Below are 20,000 nucleotides of genomic sequence, written 5' to 3'. Positions count from 1 at the left end.
TGTTAACCAGGTAGGTTTACTGGACATAAACAGTCCCATTTCAGGTGTGACCTGGCTGTGATATCTGGTTAAGTGACTTGCTCCAGGTCACATAGTAGTCAAATGAGTGCTGAGGGATTCAAACCCTGTACCACAGCTTGCAGCCTTAACCTCTGCACCAGCTACCTGCTTCATCTGTAAGGCTATGAAAAGCATTATGTAGGATCGCATGATCATAGGAGATTACTAGGCTATCGACCCTAGTGGGCCTTTTTAAATCCAATCATGCTTCCCAAAAATATCAGCCAGGGTTTTGGTTCCATAGGTTTTTGTGGGGGTATATATAACACAGCATGAATGATCAAGCATTTGCAAGGTACTGCTCTCTAACAAAGACATAGGTGCCAGGCAAGGGATAAATGCAAGATTTACCATCCACTGATCCAAGTTTGCTTGAATAGGTGCTAGAATGAACTCTGCTTCAATGTGGATGGGAAGACTGTGTCCTTTCCCTTTTGTTATGGTGAGTAGAGTAGACAAATTGTGTCATCTTCCCTAGGAGACAGCAGAGGCTTATGGCCAGTTGCTGTTCATTCTCCACATAATTCAGATTCTTCACTCGGATGTCTGGATGCATTTGCTTATCGCTACTTTCCAATCCTGCCTCCTTAATGCAGGCCTAGATGCTTCACAAGCACCTCCACTATGCCCCAACGTTATTCAGGATGTGGTTGAGGTTCATGATGGTGATGTTGCTCTGAGTGCTTCAGCTGAGAATTGTTCTGACTCATCACTTGCAGGCAACCCATCTGCATTACCTAATGTGGTCCCATTTGCAGCTGACACAGAGCTGAAATAGGTGGTGGAGATTGCAGTAACATGAGCAGTGAGTGAATATGTGACCCACATGGACAGCTTCCTGCAGTGATTAGCAGATTTGATTGAATGGTCAGCTGCTAGGATTTGTCAACCAGATGTGGGTGTCAACTTGACACCCTAGTCCATCACGTGGTGATGGATCCTTGTAATGTCTCCCTCAGCCAAGAAAAAAACGACAAGGTAGCTGCCTGTACTCGTCTGCTCCCCAGCCTTGTGTACTCCCTCCTTGCTTCACATTCCATGCTGTGTACATTGCCCAACTCACCACACATCCATTTGTCTACATTCTGTTTGTCTCTGACTCTCCATTCTATTGTGCACACTTCCATCCATCTTTATCTTTGCACTTCTGTGCTCATCTTTTTGCTGTCATAATGCTTTGTCCTTTTCTACTTCCTGCTCCCCCCTTTGTGAGGGGAGACAAAATGAAGACTAGAACCGGCTTAATATATTTGTCAAAGTTCTAGATTTATTTGCAAGTTTTCTGTTTACGTGTATTTCCAAAGTAATTCGATTTAAATTAGGAATATATAATAACTACTGTCCCTTTTAGTGATATATAGGTTTACTGTAATGTTTGCATAACATCTTGCTTCCCCTTATCCCCGCAGAACAAGTTTACTGCTTCCATCTATCCTACATACTCCTATATGCTATTCTCATGTAGTACCCACTGCTTGCTCATAGTTCATAGTTTAGTGCTAGGCTAACTACCCTTGTGGGCCATTTTTGAGCCTAGCCAATTACCCCAAGTGAGAATCAAACTCTGCACCTTGTGTCTGTAAGGTAAACACCTTAACCATTATGCCAACCTCCCCCTTCCCACTTTTTCTAATTTGCTGTACACCCCTTTCCTTTCCTAAGCCCAAAGTGTGCCCCATATGATGCCATACAGTACTGCTTCTGAAAATAATAGCTGGTTATGTAGCACGTCGTCCTGCCGAGAGATGTGGTAATGCCTGCAGTCTATTTGCTACAAATACTGGATTATTCTCACCTTTTGTAAAATAGAATCCCATCCATGCTGCTCTGGTTCATAGGGACCACACTACCTTCCCATGGCAAAGTAATTTCCATGAGTATTTAGAACTTAGAGCTTAACCTCTGCTGGGTCATCTGCCATATTTATTTTCAGTTTTAAAATTCTTCATTATCCATTCTTCTGTTAAAGGACTCATATCATTGCCTTTAACCAGGACATTCTTGCTGTGTGGTATAACTATCTAGCATTTGTTTACCATAAGCAAATAGAGGAAGCTATTTAGTGTTTCTACTTTTTTTCTCTGTCATTTTCTACCCAAGTTTCCTCCCATTGGGGATGGCGCATTGGTGTAGTGGTTGTGTTGTTGCCTCACAGCAGGAGGTTCTCCGGTTTGATTCCTGGCTGGGGTGCCTTCTGTGTGGAGTCTGTAGGCCCTCCCTGTGTTTGTTTGCTTCAGTTTCCTCTCACAGTAACAAAGATCTCCAGTTTGATTCCTGGCTGGGGTGCCTTGTGTGTGGAGTCTGTAGGCCCTCACTGTATGTGTTTGCTTCAGTTTCCTCTCACGGTAACAAAGACGTGCATCTGGAGCTTTTCCTTCTCAGGCCTCTGTGAAAATTGGCTTTGTTCCAAGTTGGACTTTCCTAATAAACAAATGTTAAATAAATAAATAAATAACAATCTGTTAAGCCTGAATATGTACCCTATGCATTTTCTTCATATATTTAGATTGTTTTGTATTTCCCTATATAATGATGCAGGTATTTTTTCCCATATTGAGCTTTTGTTCTTGTGATTAATTTTCATATAACATGTTGTCTTGATCATATTCAACTTCCATTATTTAATGAACACAAATTATTTGTTTTAAACTTCAGTGCTATTTCACTTAAGGACTGGACTGTTCTCCCTTATTAATATCTCTGTTGTTAAATGTCTTGCAGTGATCTGCTGCCTTTTTACCCTTCCTCACTGTTTATATACCCCTCTATCTACCCTCCCATCTAACCCCCATCCCTTTTGTGACATACTTTCCCCTAGACATGTGCTTCATACTGATAACTTCAGGCCACCTGTGGAGGAATGCCCTGGGAGCTGGATGAAAAGGCTACAGAATAATATTTATGGACAACCATATGGTACATTGGTCGCCTGTATCCAGTTATCCATTTACCTGAATATTTGAAATTCGAAAAAAAGTATATTTATGAATTTTTATGTTACATGTCCACTGTATAGATGTTTCTGGTATTGGTCATCATTAGCAGAACTGGTTGATTCTAGAGAACATGTAGAGGAAAGTGAGAAAGTGCAGCACAGTTTTATCATCTTCTAGGAGGCCTGCCACCTAGCAACCAAACAGAATTCACTCTAATATTTAAGTGCAAAAAGAATGTTGGACCTCTGACTTGGTGAACTGGTCATCCTAACCATTTGGGATTTAAGTGTACCGCAAGAACATGGCCTTTTAAAGTAGCTATGGTTCATAGAAGAAGGGCCAAGGATGTAAGAGACACAGTCCAAAAATACCAAAGACACTCCACAAGGCATGTTGCCGTGCACTGTGATCTGAGGTCCGGAGTTAACAGACCAACAAAGTTAATACGTCAGGCACTGTTGTCTTCATAGGCACCAGAAGGCTGTTCAAACTGCACCATAGTCATCCTGCATGAGTTTTGTAATCCATAGTCGAGACCAACAACCAGTGTCTTAGTCTTGGTCTCAAACTCAATGCAAAGAAATGCATCATCATTCCCTTTGGATAAAACAATGTCCCTTCACAATATCAGATTAATAACCATACCCTATGCAACTATGAAGTGATAACAGATCTGGGATCACAAGTAGAGTGTGACCTTAACTTTGACCACCATATGTCTGCTGTAGTAAGGAAGGCTTTCTACATAGCACACTTGATTAGCAAAGGCATTGCCTCTAGAACAAAGGAGGTTATAACCCCTCTATACTCATCACTAATCAGGCCCATAATTGAGTATAATGCCCCTTTTGCCATGTACCATACAAAGCACCTGCAGCAACTGGAGAGACCTTAGAGGTTTCTAACAAAGAAGATCAAGGGACTCCAGCACGTGCCTTATACAGACTAACTAAAGTCCCTGTCACTTTACTCTGTATCATATAGACTTCTCAGGGGAGACTTATGCCTAGCTTACAGAGCAATCTCCGACCCAAACCTAATGAATTTGCTTCACATCTGTAAATCAAACGGGACTAGAGCTACCAATTCCAATTACCTAAATATGGCCTGTGACTTGAATAGGATGTGCTGGAGGTACAGATTTATCTCCCAGCGACTACCACATCTTTGGAATAGGCTGCCAATTTATGTGAAACAGAGCACCTCTATGACACTGTTCAAAAGTAGCCTGGACAAGTGGGTGGGACACCATAAATTCATACCGGGAATAGTGCCCACAACCCTCCTGGACATGGGTAGTCATTACTAAATACAGTACTTGGTATTGACTAGAGTATCTATGGCATTACACTGGGATGAAACAGCTAGGCTTAAAATGACCTCCAGGTTGATAGCCTAGTAACCTCCTATGATCCTATGAACTCGGTCTATTTAATTATTTAGCTTTATCGACTTGACTGAAAACAGGTGAAATCACGTACAATGTATAGTTTTCATTCAAAGTATCACTTCGCTGTCACAGTTATAAAGCAGAGATATATCAATGCATCCTATACTCGCCTACTTTAATATTCTCAGTCTGAGGTCACACAGTCTTAAGGATAAAAATAAATATTTCTTTTTATAAGAAAATTGAGCATTCCTTTTTTCCTCAAGGCCGTAAAAGCTTGAAGTCAGAATAAGAATACTAAAGTGGGTTGGGTGGCTCTGTGAAGAGGTACAAAACCAAGAGAAAATTTGACTTCATCTGTTTGTCATAGCTGCAAATTTATTTGCAAGATTTCTGTTTGTGTACATTGTAAAATGAGTGCAATTTAAACAAGGGGTATATAATAACCGCTTCCCCTAGTAGTGACTTACAAGTTTACTTTAATGTTTGTATAACATGAAGTCTGTCCTAATTAACTGACTTAATACACTTTAGCCGGGGGTAGGAGCAGTTTGGCCATTTGTGTTTCGTATTTAGCAGTGTGAATGCCAGTATCATCAGACGACATTAATCCCAAGCATATACAGTGGTGTTATATGTCATATAACATATGAATAAATGCAGTTTGTCACCAAATTCCAAAATGTAACTGCATTGTTACATGTGCCTACAATATTATCATATGTCATACAACATCCTGACTGAATGCAGTCTGTCCCCAAATTCCAGTTTAACTCCACTGGTATCTTTGCATCTTGTATCATAATTAGGATTAATCTATTTCATCTGCAAAGATACAGACTAACCAAACAGTGTTGCTGTTACAGGCAGTGCCTGGTGTTTAAGGTGGCACCATGTCTCACTGGTTACAGTGCTGCTGTTACAGGTAATGCCTCGTATTTAAGGTGGCACCACAACAGGATAGAGTAATGGCTATCCAAGTTAGGGGTAAACCAGTTGAATAGGAAGTCATTGGTCAGGTGTCATATGAAGATAATTTGGAGCCTTACACAGGAAACCAGTATAAACGTTCACTTAAAACTAGACAGCAAGGGAAGGAACAGGAAACTGTGGAAACTCTGATGCAGTCAATGTTGAGGAGTGATAGGCCAGTGAGTTCCCATATGATAGAGCAACGGATGACACAGGATGAAATTGAAGATAATGTGCCACGGGAGATGGTATAGAATCCTCTATAGAATACCCACAGGAATTGGAAAGCAAGGGATGTGCCCTCAGTTTGGAAGAAAATAAGCTAGGAGAGGAGTTGCTTGATTTAACAGACATAGACAGATATATCAAGATCAATAGGTTCATAGGTAGGTACTAGGCTATCGGCCCAAGAGCCTAAGTAAGCCTAGCCAACAAGGTTCCCTTGCTTACGCCAGCCAAGAAAGTTATTTTCCTGTGCCACTGACGAGCAGAGCCACAGAAGTGATCCTGGGATGTATTTCCTATTTCCCATCCACTCATCAAAACTTTTCTTGATGAGTGCTAATGAAGAACTTTGCTTGACATAGATGGGTAGCTTGTTCCAGAGTATGGGAAGTCTCTGGGATAGGAATCTATCCCTCCAGCATGTCCTGTTTATTGTGGTGATAATGTTTAGGTCCCTAGAGCATGTAGCTTGGAGGGGATTGGGATGTCTTTAGCTGTAGCATGTCCAACAGCTCTGAGTTTGACATAGCTTTATATGTTAGGCAGAAATCACCTCAGAGTAGGCAATATGCTATGGAGTAAAGCTGGAGTTTTTTGAGATGGTCAGTGTAGGGCATCTGTTTGAGGCCAGTAATCCTCTTTGTGAGGTACTTCTGTGGCCTATCCAGTTGCTGCAGATGTCTTGTGAGGTACATTCCAAAAGGGGCATTTTACTCTATAATGGGTCTAATGAGTGTCGCGTAGAGGGGAACAATGACCTCTTTTTTCCTGGATGAGAACCCTTTTGTGATGAAATGTGCCATGTAGAAGGATTTCCTGACTACTGTGGTGATGTGATTATCAAAGGAGAGACTACTGTCCACCTAGGTCCCAAAGTCTGCTATCACACATTCGGTGTTAAGTAGACTGCTGCCTATGTGGTAGTTCATGGGTACAGAGTTTTTACCAAAGGGGATGACAATGCACTTTTTGGCAGTGAGCTTGAAGCCATGGCTCTGACATCAGCCATCTGTCTCAGTGAGGCCCTTCTGTAGGATGTCCACATCATTTGGGGACTTGACTATGGCTCCTAGTTTGCAGTCATCTGCGAACTTCATTAGCCAAAGGTCTTCTGTGTTAGCCTGTACTTCAGAAATAGATACCAAACAGGAGAAGTCCCAGGACTGAACCCTGTGGTACTCCACTTGTCACTGGTTTGAAGTCAGATTTGGAGTCTAAAACTTTTACAGTGTGGGTTCTGTCAGTGAGCCAGTTGGCAACCCATCTTGTGACACAAGGATTTATACCTAGTTTAGTGAGTTTAGCTATAATTCCAGAATGGGGGATGGTGTTGAAAGCCTTGGCAAGGTCAAGATAGGCTGTGTGAACCATCTTAACCTCATCTATGGCTTTGGAGACTGCCTCAAAAAAGTCGATCAGATTCAGGAGGCATGATCTGCTTTTCACAAACCCAAACTGGCTGGGGTCCAGAGTTTGGAGGTTACCAATGTCTTTGTTTATGAGTTCCATGATGATATATTCCATGGCCTTACAGACCAGGCTCATCAGGCTAATAGGGTGATGGTTCCCGGGATCAGTGGTGGCTCCCTCTTTGTGGAGTGGGCTAACTGTTGCTGTGCGCTATTCAGTGGGCACAACGCCTGATGTGAGAATGTGATTGAACATGGTGCTTAGGTGGGGAGCCAGTTCGTTCTGAAGTTTATGTAAAACGTAGCCTGCGATGTTGTCTGGTCCCATGGATGCTGTGTTTTCAATGAAAGAAAAAGACTGCAGAAGGTCAATAAAACCCAAAAAGTTAGAAGTTTGATAAAACAAATGAACACAGTAATTAGGACTGTCCATAGAGATCCATGCGATATAACAGAAGTAAACAGGATACATTACTGTGCAGCTAAATTAATAACTGATAAAGTTCTACCACAAGAACACGGGGTAGTGAGGGAAAGGAAGGGGAGAAATGGAATACCATCATGGAAATATTGAACAGAGAAAAGTATAAAGCAGTTAAGACAAGAAGTGTCACTGTTAGAAGATTATAGACAAGAGAACGGATCAACAAAAATACTAAGAAAGATAAATGTGATAAAAGCAACATACAGTATTAGAACAGACCAGGATCTAGCATGCACTATCGGTACAGTATTAGAACAGACCAGGATCTAGCATGCACTATCGGTACAGTATTAGAACAGACCAGGATCTATCATGCACTATCGGTACAGTATTAGAACAGACCAGGATCTAGCATGCACTATCAGTACAGTATTAGAACAGACCAGGATCTAGCATGCACTATCGGTACAGTATTAGAACAGACCAGGATCTAGCATGCACTATCGGTACAGTATTAGAACAGACCAGGAGCTATCATGCACTATCGGTACAGTATTAGAACAGACCAGGATCTAGCATGCACTATCGGTACAGTATTAGAACAGACCAGGATCTAGCATGCACTATCGGTACAGTATTAGAACAGACCAGCCTCTATCATGCACTATCGGTACAGTATTAGAACAGACCAGGATCTAGCATGCACTATCGGTACAGTATTAGAACAGACCAGGAGCTATCATGCACTATCGGTACAGTATTAGAACAGACCAGGATCTAGCATGCACTATCGGTACAGTATTAGAACAGACCAGGATCTAGCATGCACTATCGGTACAGTATTAGAACAGACCAGGATCTAGCATGCACTATCGGTACAGTATTAGAACAGACCAGGATCTAGCATGCACTATCGGTACAGTATTAGAACAGACCAGGATCTAGCATGCACTATCGGTACAGTATTAGAACAGACCAGGATCTAGCATGCACTATCGGTACAGTATTAGAACAGACCAGGATCTAGCATGCACTATCGGTACAGTATTAGAACAGACCAGGATCTAGCATGCACTATCGGTACAGTATTAGAACAGACCAGGATCTAGCATGCACTATCGGTACAGTATTAGAACAGACCAGGAGCTATCATGCACTATCGGTACAGTATTAGAACAGACCAGGATCTAGCATGCACTATCGGTACAGTATTAGAACAGACCAGGATCTAGCATGCACTATCGGTACAGTATTAGAACAGACCAGGATCTAGCATGCACTATCGGTACAGTATTAGAACAGACCAGGCTCTATCATGCACTATCGGTACAGTATTAGAACAGACCAGGATCTAGCATGCACTATCGGTACAGTATTAGAACAGACCAGGATCTAGCATGCACTATCGGTACAGTATTAGAACAGACCAGGATCTAGCATGCACTATCGGTACAGTATTAGAGCAGACCAGGATCTAGCATGCACTATCGGTACAGTATTAGAACAGACCAGGATCTAGCATGCACTATCGGTACAGTATTAGAACAGACCAGGATCTAGCATGCACTATCGGTACAGTATTAGAACAGACCAGGCTCTATCATGCACTATCGGTACAGTATTAGAACAGACCAGGATCTAGCATGCACTATCGGTACAGTATTAGAACAGACCAGGATCTAGCATGCACTATCGGTACGGTATTAGAACAGACCAGGCTCTATCATGCACTATCGGTACAGTATTAGAACAGACCAGGATCTAGCATGCACTATCGGTACAGTATTAGAACAGACCAGGATCTAGCATGCACTATCGGTACAGTATTAGAACAGACCAGGATCTAGCATGCACTATCGGTACAGTATTAGAACAGACCAGGATCTAGCATGCACTATCGGTACAGTATGAGAACAGACCAGGCTCTATCATGCACTATCGGTACAGTATTAGAACAGACCAGGATCTAACATGCACTATCGGTACAGTATTAGAACAGACCAGGATCTAGCATGCACTATCGGTACAGTATTAGAACAGACCAGGCTCTATCATGCACTATCGGTACAGTATTAGAACAGACCAGGATCTAGCATGCACTATCGGTACAGTATTAGAACAGACCAGGATCTAGCATGCACTATCGGTACAGTATTAGAACAGACCAGGATCTAGCATGCACTATCGGTACAGTATTAGAACAGACCAGGCTCTATCATGCACTACCGGTACAGTATTAGAACAGACCAGGATCTAGCATGCACTATCGGTACAGTATTAGAACAGACCAGGATCTATCATGCACTATCGGTACAGTATTAGAACAGACCAGGATCTAGCATGCACTATCAGTACAGTATTAGAACAGACCAGGATCTAGCATGCACTATCGGTACAGTATTAGAACAGACCAGGATCTAGCATGCACTATCGGTACAGTATTAGAACAGACCAGGAGCTATCATGCACTATCGGTACAGTATTAGAACAGACCAGGATCTAGCATGCACTATCGGTACAGTATTAGAACAGACCAGGATCTAGCATGCACTATCGGTACAGTATTAGAACAGACCAGGCTCTATCATGCACTATCGGTACAGTATTAGAACAGACCAGGATCTAGCATGCACTATCGGTACAGTATTAGAACAGACCAGGAGCTATCATGCACTATCGGTACAGTATTAGAACAGACCAGGATCTAGCATGCACTATCGGTACAGTATTAGAACAGACCAGGATCTAGCATGCACTATCGGTACAGTATTAGAACAGACCAGGATCTAGCATGCACTATCGGTACAGTATTAGAACAGACCAGGATCTAGCATGCACTATCGGTACAGTATTAGAACAGACCAGGATCTAGCATGCACTATCGGTACAGTATTAGAACAGACCAGGATCTAGCATGCACTATCGGTACAGTATTAGAACAGACCAGGCTCTATCATGCACTATCGGTACAGTATTAGAACAGACCAGGATCTAGCATGCACTATCGGTACAGTATTAGAACAGACCAGGATCTAGCATGCACTATCGGTACAGTATTAGAACAGACCAGGATCTAGCATGCACTATCGGTACAGTATTAGAACAGACCAGGATCTAGCATGCACTATCGGTACAGTATTAGAACAGACCAGGATCTAGCATGCACTATCGGTACAGTATTAGAACAGACCAGGATCTAGCATGCACTATCGGTACAGTATTAGAACAGACCAGGATCTAGCATGCACTATCGGTACAGTATTAGAACAGACCAGGATCTAGCATGCACTATCGGTACAGTATTAGAACAGACCAGGATCTAGCATGCACTATCGGTACAGTATTAGAACAGACCAGGATCTAGCATGCACTATCGGTACAGTATTAGAACAGACCAGGATCTAGCATGCACTATCGGTACAGTATTAGAACAGACCAGGATCTAGCATGCACTATCGGTACAGTATTAGAACAGACCAGGATCTAGCATGCACTATCGGTACAGTATTAGAACAGACCAGGATCTAGCATGCACTATCGGTACAGTATTAGAACAGACCAGGATCTAGCATGCACTATCGGTACAGTATTAGAACAGACCAGGATCTAGCATGCACTATCGGTACAGTATTAGAACAGACCAGGATCTAGCATGCACTATCGGTACAGTATTAGAACAGACCAGGATCTAGCATGCACTATCGGTACAGTATTAGAACAGACCAGGATCTAGCATGCACTATCGGTACAGTATTAGAACAGACCAGGCTCTATCATGCACTATCGGTACAGTATTAGAACAGACCAGGATCTAGCATGCACTATCGGTACAGTATTAGAACAGACCAGGATCTAGCATGCACTATCGGTACGGTATTAGAACAGACCAGGCTCTATCATGCACTATCGGTACAGTATTAGAACAGACCAGGATTTAGCATGCACTATCGGTACAGTATTAGAACAGACCAGGATCTAGCATGCACTATCGGTACAGTATTAGAACAGACCAGGATCTAGCATGCACTATCGGTACAGTATTAGAACAGACCAGGATCTAGCATGCACTATCGGTACAGTATGAGAACAGACCAGGCTCTATCATGCACTATCGGTACAGTATTAGAACAGACCAGGATCTAACATGCACTATCGGTACAGTATTAGAACAGACCAGGATCTAGCATGCACTATCGGTACAGTATTAGAACAGACCAGGCTCTATCATGCACTATCGGTACAGTATTAGAACAGACCAGGATCTAGCATGCACTATCGGTACAGTATTAGAACAGACCAGGATCTAGCATGCACTATCGGTACAGTATTAGAACAGACCAGGATCTAGCATGCACTATCAGTACAGTATTAGAACAGACCAGGCTCTATCATGCACTATCGGTACAGTATTAGAACAGACCAGGATCTAGCATGCACTATCGGTACAGTATTAGAACAGACCAGGATCTAGCATGCACTATCGGTACAGTATTAGAACAGACCAGGCTCTATCATGCACTATCGGTACAGTATTAGAACAGACCAGGATCTAGCATGCAGTATCGGTACAGTATTAGAACAGACCAGGATCTAGCATGCACTATCGGTACAGTATTAGAACAGACCAGGATCTAGCATGCACTATCGGTACAGTATTAGAACAGACCAGGATCTAGCATGCACTATCGGTACAGTATTAGAACAGACCAGGATCTATCATGCACTATCGGTACAGTATTAGAACAGACCAGGATCTAGCATGCACTATCGGTACAGTATTAGAACAGACCAGGAGCTAGCATGCACTATCGGTACAGTATTAGAACAGACCAGGATCTAGCATGCACTATCGGAAATAATAAACTAAAAATTTCAGCACAGGTGGAAAAACTTAGAGAATACAAAGATAAATATAAAGGAAAAGTACAAAATAAGCAATTTATTGATGACCCAAAAAGTTCTATAGACAACTGGGAAACAAGGTAAAAGGAATTGAAAGGCCACCCAAAAAAGAAGAAATAGATACATTTTGGAGAAGTATGTATAAAGATCCTGTGGAACATAACAAAGATGCTAAATGGATAGAAGTAGTAAAAGAAAGAATAAGAAGTTTAAAGGTACAGGATATGAAATGGGATGAAGTAACAGCCAGAGAAACTGATACAAAGTTAAGAAAAGCCTCTAATTGGAAAACCCTGGCTAACAAGAGATAAAACAATGCTCTTACTTAAGAATGAACCTGCAAGTTATCTCAAAAATTATAGACCAATAACTTGTCTTCTGAAGATGTATAAGCTATACATGGGAATTGATGCTGACAGAGTTTATAGTCATTTAGAAGAAAACTCAATTATGGCAGTAGAACAAAAGGGCAATAAAAGAAAGTCATATGGAACAAAGGATCATTTGTTGTTAAATAAAGTTATAGTGGAGAGCTGTAAAAAGGGGAAGAATGTAAGTATGGCATGGATTCACTACAAAAAAGCATTTGATAGTATCCCACATTCATGGATAAAAGATTGCTTAAAAATGTTTAAGATACATCCTGCACTGATTGATTACATTGCAGTGACCATGAAACAGTTACAGACCACTTTGCAATTAAACCATGGTAAAGGACAAATTATTATCTCAGGGGTAAAAATTCAAAGGGGGATATTCCAGGGTGATTCTGTCACCGCTGCTGTTCTGTCTTGCCCTTAACTCATTAAGCTGTCTACTTAACAGCTTAGGCCATGGCTATAATCTGACTCCTAGAAAACAACAACATGTAAAGACTTCTCAACTACTCTTTGTGGATGATTTAAAACTGTATAGCTCATCAGATCAGGAACTGAAAGCACAACTGCAAGTTGTCAAAACATTCTCAGATGATATAAGAATGTCATTTGGTCTTGATAAATGTGCAAAAGCAACCTTTAAAGCAGGAAAACTGCAGCATCAGGAAAACATCAGTTTGGGACAAGAATGTGATATAAAAGAACTTGAGCAAGAGGGAGTGTATAACTACTTGGGAATTGATGAAGGATCAACAATAAAACATGAACAAATATGAATAAAACTTAGTAAGGAGTATTTCAGAAGACTTAAATTAATCCTGAAAACAGCACTGACATCTAGGAACAAAATCCAAGCTATAAACCAATTTGCTCTTTCTGTCCTAACTTACAGTTTTGCAGTGATTGACTGGCCCCAAAACGTGTTTGATAGATTAGATAGGAAAACAAGAAGGATGCTTCATGCTCACCAAATAATTTATAAAAATCAGTGCATACCAAGATTATATATTCCCCTTTCCGAAGGAGGGATGGGCCTCCTTGAAATTGGTTATATGTGTATATCAGCAATCATGGGACATCTGCTGACCTCACAAGACCCAAACATAGTGAAAGTTTTCAAACATGAGGAGAATAAATCTAAGATGATGTCACTGATTAGTCTAGCAGAAGCATATCGACATCAAGCAGGAATGGAAATCAAACCAGAAGTAGATAAAAATCAGGTAGCAACTGAATGTGCCAAAAAAACAAAATAAAGAATATAAGGTGAAGGACCAGATGAAAAGGCAAGAAATGTAGAAAAACCATAAATATAGTTGCAAGTATAGAAAACTTCTGGAAGAACTTCATGTTGATCAGGAATGAATGCAGGAATGGTTAAGGAGAGGCAAATTCAAACTAAGAGATGAAAGGTTAATGCTGGTGGCCCAAGATAGTGAGCTGTGCACATGTTGGTTTATAAAGTCCATTGAACATGTGGGAGAAACACACAAATGTTTTGTAAAAACAGTCGCACACCTTGTTGCTGGTTGCGACATACTAATGGCAGAAGGATTGTATACTGAAAGGCATAATAATGTGGCGAGACTGTAGTACTGCGGATTGTGCAAACATTATGGTACTGAAGTGGTTGAAAAACAATGGAAACATGAGCCACAAAGCATCATAGAAAATGATGAAGTTTATATCATATGGGATCACCCATTACCAGCAGTTCAAAAGATAGATACTAGAAAACCAGATATGGTGGTCCATGAAAAGAAGACAAGAGTAGCATTGATCTTTGAAATTGCCACACCCAGTGACTACAGTGTCTTGCGTACAGACACAAAGTCATAAAATATCAGGATCTGCAGGCAGAAATGAGAGCAATGTGGAAGAAAGATACCCAGATAGTTCCAATAGTAGTAGGAGCAACAGGTCTTATAAAAAAGAATTTACAATCGTACTTAGATATTTTACCAATGCTTGTAACTCTGTACAAATTGCAGAATGAGTCATTACTGGGCACATTGTGGGTGCTGCAAAGAGCAATTTTGGCTGACATCAAAGATTGAAATAATACTAATTTCATGAACTTTAAACCTACTTTGACTTAGGCATGGGGTCCATTCCCATCATGGTATTAGAAACCCAAAAGACTTAGAGAAATTAAAAAAGTGAATAACCAAACAGTGCTGCTGTTACAGGTAGTCCCTGATATTTAAGTTGGCACTGTGTCTCACTGGTTACAGTGCTGCTGTTACAGGTAATGCCTTGTATTTAAGGTGGCACCATGTCTCACTGGTTACAGTGTTGCTGTTACAGGTAATGCCTTGTATTTAAGTTGGCACCATGTCTCACTGGTTACAGTGCTGCTGTTACAGGTAATGCCTCGTATTTAAGGTAGCACCATATCTCACTGGTTACAGTGCTGCTGTTACAGGTAATGCCTCGTATTTAAGGTGGCACCATGTCTCACTGGTTACAGTGCTGCTGCTACAGGTAATGCCTTGTATTTAAGGTGGCACCATGTCTCACTGGTTGCAGTGCTGCTGCTACAGGTAATGCCTCATATTTAAGGTGGCACCATGTCTCACTGGTTGCAGTGCTGCTGCTACAGGTAATGCCTCATATTTAAGGTAGCACCATGTCTCACTGGTTGCAGTGCTGCTGCTACAGGTAATGCCTCGTATTTAAGGTGGCACCATGTCTCACTGGTTACAGTGCTACTGCTACAGGTATTGCCTTGTATTTAAGGTGGCACTGTGTCTTACTGGTTACAGTGCTGCTGCTACAGGTATTGCCTTGTATTTAAGGTGGCACCATGTCTCACTGGTTACAGTGCTGCTGTTACAGGTAATGCCTTGTATTTAAGGTGGCACCGTGTCTCACTGGTTACAGTGCTGCTGCTACAGGTATTGCCTTGTATTTAAGGTGGCACCATGTCTCACTGGTTACAGTGCTGCTGTTACAGGTAATGCCTTGTATTTAAGGTGGCACCGTGTCTCACTGGTTACAGTGCTGCTGCTACAGGTATTGCCTTGTATTTAAGGTGGCACCATGTCTCACTGGTTGCAGTGCTGCTGCTACAGGTAATGCCTCATATTTAAGGTGGCACCATGTCTCACTGGTTGCAGTGCTGCTGCTACAGGTAATGCCTTGTATTTAAGGTGGCACCGTGTCTCACTGGTTACATTGCTGCTGCTACAGGTATTGCCTTGTATTTAAGGTGGCACCATGTCTCACTGGTTACAGTGCTGCTGCTACAGGTAATGTCTCATATTTAAGGTGGCACCGTGTCCCACTGGTTACAGTGCTGCTGCTACAGGTAATGCCTCGTATTTAAGGTGGCACTGTGTCTCACTGGTTACAGTGCTGCTGTTACAGGTAATGCCTTGTATTTAAGGTGGCACCATGTCTCACTGGTTAAGATCATGGTTAAGAAGTCGTTCTAGACCTCTACATGAAGCATTTGTAGCATTTTCATGTTTTGTCCCTGTGCCTCTAGATACTCTGTTTTTATTTCAAAAACTTGCTAGTTGCTCAAGTACCAGGATTATTCATACATTGTTGCATTTACTTTCCTCTTGTGGTCCAGATCAGGCATGAATAAGGTCCAATACAGACCATTTAAGACAAATTTTCCTACCAGTTTAACAAATGCCTTAATTAAAAAATATATTCACTTATTATAACTATAAAATAAATACACATTTCTATTTGTTGGAAGTGAACTGCATTTATGGTAAAATCTTCTTGTCTCTCTACTTGTGTACATTCATTCTCTGTGTTACACTGTATTATAGAACAGTAACTGCATGTTGCTATTTGTAAATGCAATCTAGCCCTGGTTGTGGCTAAAAATAGCCAGAGGGCCAGACCCCTTACCTGGTCAACAAAACAAATAACTAAATAAATAAATAAATGCACAGTAATTTATTACCTGAAGAATGCAATAATATCTTACCCTCATTGCATCTAGTGCCAGACGCAGATTTTCTTTTTCTGCTGGGTCAGTGGTGTGTTTCATTAATTCCTGAAAATAATTAAGGATTAAAATGTAATCAATCAGTAGATGGTAGTTAGTGGTTGTTAAAAATGATTGGTTTTGAGCAAATGTGCAATGAACAGTATCAGAGGTCAGCTCACTTTCAGAGAATGTTACCTGCAACAACAAATGATACTTCAGAACCCTCTGCATTGGTACCATGAGTAGATCGCGTAAGGTGAAACGGCCATTGTTTGCTCTGTTAGAACATTCCTGAAAGCAAAATTATCAACAGCATGTATTCAGTAACATTCACATTAACAAGAAAAATCAATAGCTCATTGACAGTGCTGAATGGATTTATGGAAACACATTGTTTTACTATTTACTTAAAATGTACAGATCTGAAAATGGGAAGGTAACTATGACAATATATCGTTAACTGGCAATAGGCATAGGAGAGTGCAGAGACAGGCAGACAAACAGAGAGAGATAAGTGCTGAGAAACTGGTAAGATACAGATAAACATATAAACCTAAAGAGAAACAGTGATTAAAAAAGAAAGCGAGAGGTATGGGGAAAGAGACTCTACTTGCTTTCTAAGAACACACTTTATTCTCCATTCATAAGTGATATTGTAAGGCATGCAATAAGCCATTATATGCTATCTCCTCATATGGTCCTGCTTACACATCTGCTGCATTTTAATGAATAAGTCTGGTCAGACACAACAAGCACACAATGCTTGCACCATATTACAGACTTTTCAAATAGTTTTAGTGTGTGCGACCCTCATATTGTGCTGGGAAGAGAATAATATATTAGTTCGTCAAATGCTAATTGGCATGTATTATGGCATCATAACATGAAAAGATATGGATAATTCATATTTTGCTCATTGAGGTGGAACTGATCTTTGGTTATGAGGATACAGACATTATGCAGTGCTGGATGGCGCAGTGGTGCAGCAGTAGCGCTGTTGCCTCCCAGCAAGAGGTTCTCAAGTTTGATACTCGGCTGGGGTGCCTTCTGTGTGGAGTCAGCATGTCCTCCCTGAGTTCATGTGGGTTTCCTCCAGGAGCTCCGGTTTCCTCCCATGTTACAAAGATATGCATATAGAGTGTTTCTCCCCAGGCCTCTGCTGAAAATTGGCTTTGTTCCAAGTCAGACTTTCCTGGTAAACAAATGTTAAATAAAAATAAAATAAAATAAATGATTATATATTAGTAGGTTGCAAACAGAGAACTTGAAATTCTTCAACTAGTATTGAAACAACACCTAAAGGTCTCACAGTTTTGGTCATTAACCACACCTTGCTAATCTGCCTAAAAGGTCCTTACCCATTCTATCCCATTTTGTTTTAAAATGAACACTTGGACAGTGATTTATTATCTTATCCTGTACTACTATGTCCATGTGGCACATACACTGTCCCACACGCTCCTCAACTTTACATTGTTATGAAATTCCACTTTACCACTGTCCTACTGTTATAAAATCAATGGTTCAAATTTGGTTTGTCTAAACCTTCATTCTGATCTACCTTTGCATGACTTTTCATCATCACTACAACATATTTGTGTGTTAACTCTTCATATGTATCTTGACAATGTTTCTGTCTTACCGCTATTGTACGCTCAAGCAATAACTTTTTCTCATTATTGTATATCCAAATGATTCATAACACTATCTGTGTATGCTACTTTCTCTCTCTGTGTTTGTGGAGATTTTTCCTTTAGGTGTCTGCTGAAAAGGGTTTTTCTACCTAGTTTAACTTTCCTCCTAAACAAAAATAATAAATAAATACATAAATAAAAAGGAACATTGTCTTTTTTAAATAACAAATACCTCTTCCCACACTAATGGCATCATGCAGCCTTGTCAAGGTTATACCTGTCTGGACACTGATAATAATACCTTTATTGGCAATGCCATAACTGTCCAATGAGCTGCAGCCATACATAGCCTTGTAAATTCCATAACCATTCCTGGACTTGTGGCAAGACATAGACCAGGGAATTACACAACTCCTACTGGATTTGTGACAGGAAATATCGCAGGAAATTAGATAACTATCCCTGGACTTGTACCAGAACACAGCCTTAGGAATTCAATAACTGTCTCTGGACTTTTGTCCGAAAACACAGGCACTAGAACACAGAGATCATGTAAAACATTTTATTAGACTGACATAGATTTTGCAGTTACTTAAGCTTTTGGGATAGCACAAGTCATTCTGTTCCCAACTCAGGTATAATAGATAAATTCTCTCAACTAGGCATCAATCTGTATGTTACCAGATGGGTAGCAAACTGGCTCACTGATGGAACCCACTTAGTCAAAATAGGGGAAGTGACCTCAAGCAGTAGACCCGTAATGAGTGGTGTACCCCAGGGATCGGTCTTGGAGCCTCTCTTGTTTGGGATATACTTTTCTGAGGTGCAGGCCAAAACCAGTGGGCTATGGCTGACCAAGTTTGCAGTCATATGGCTACAAGCTGGGTGCTGTCAACAATTCCCCTAGTGATGTGAATATCCTCTAAAAGGGTCTCATCCAAATGAACAATTGGTGCCAGAAACATGGCCTCAAATTGAATGACAAAAAAATTCATCATCACCCCCTTTTGGGAGAGTCATGTCCCCACAAATTATCACATTAATAACAATCCTAAGAAATCAATCAGTCATGAGGGACTTGGGCACCCAGGTTGATAGCAAACTGACTTTTGACCATCATATTGCCTCTATTGTATGGAAAGCTTTCTACATGGCCCACATCATTAGTAAAGGTATCTCATCCAGGGGGCAAGAAGGTCATAACATCCCTGTATTCTTCCCTTATAAGACCCATTATTGAGAACAATGCCCCTTTCAGCATGTATCTCACAAAGCACATGCAGCAGCTGGACAGAGCACAGACATTCCTCACCAGGATAACCCAGGACCTCAAACATCTACCCTACACAGATAGGCTAAAGGTCCTGTCCCACTACTCAACCTCATACAGACTCCTCAGAGGTGAACTCTGTTTGGCATACAAAGCAATCTCAGACCCCACCTTGATGGGACTGCTGCATATGTCGCAAGTCAAGCTCCATTCGAGTAACCTGCATGTGCAACTTCAACCTGGTCTATGATATCAATAGGACTTGCTGGCAGGATAAATTTGTGTCACAGAGACGCCACCTTCTGTGGAATAGACTCCCTGTTCACGTGAATCAGAGTACGTGATTAACCCTTTTTAAGCGCAACCTGGATAACTGAATGCGGAGCAGAAAATACACCCCTGGGATTCCACCTGTGTCCCTGCTTAGCAGGGGCATCACATGATGACTT

At 41.2% G+C, this 20,000-nt stretch overlaps 1 protein-coding gene across 1 annotated transcript in view; it reads right to left on the bottom strand.

Annotated features, from left to right (window-relative positions):
* VAV1 (vav guanine nucleotide exchange factor 1) overlaps window positions 1-20,000 on the bottom strand; it is a gene marked incomplete at its 3' end in the record, with an annotated part of 1,650,237 nt that overhangs the window by 699,527 nt on the left and 930,710 nt on the right. Inside the window, 2 exon segments of the mRNA XM_044084720.1 lie at window positions 16,645-16,713; window positions 16,843-16,938. Coding sequence (XP_043940655.1) covers window positions 16,645-16,713; window positions 16,843-16,938 — 165 coding nt within the window.

The sequence above is a fragment of the Protopterus annectens genome, chromosome 9.part0 (genome assembly GCF_019279795.1).
Source record: "Protopterus annectens isolate FY-2018-M chromosome 9.part0, PAN1.0, whole genome shotgun sequence".
In the NCBI taxonomy this organism is placed as follows: Eukaryota; Metazoa; Chordata; order Ceratodontiformes; family Protopteridae; genus Protopterus; species Protopterus annectens.
This window is presented reverse-complemented; position numbering and strand designations above follow the sequence as displayed.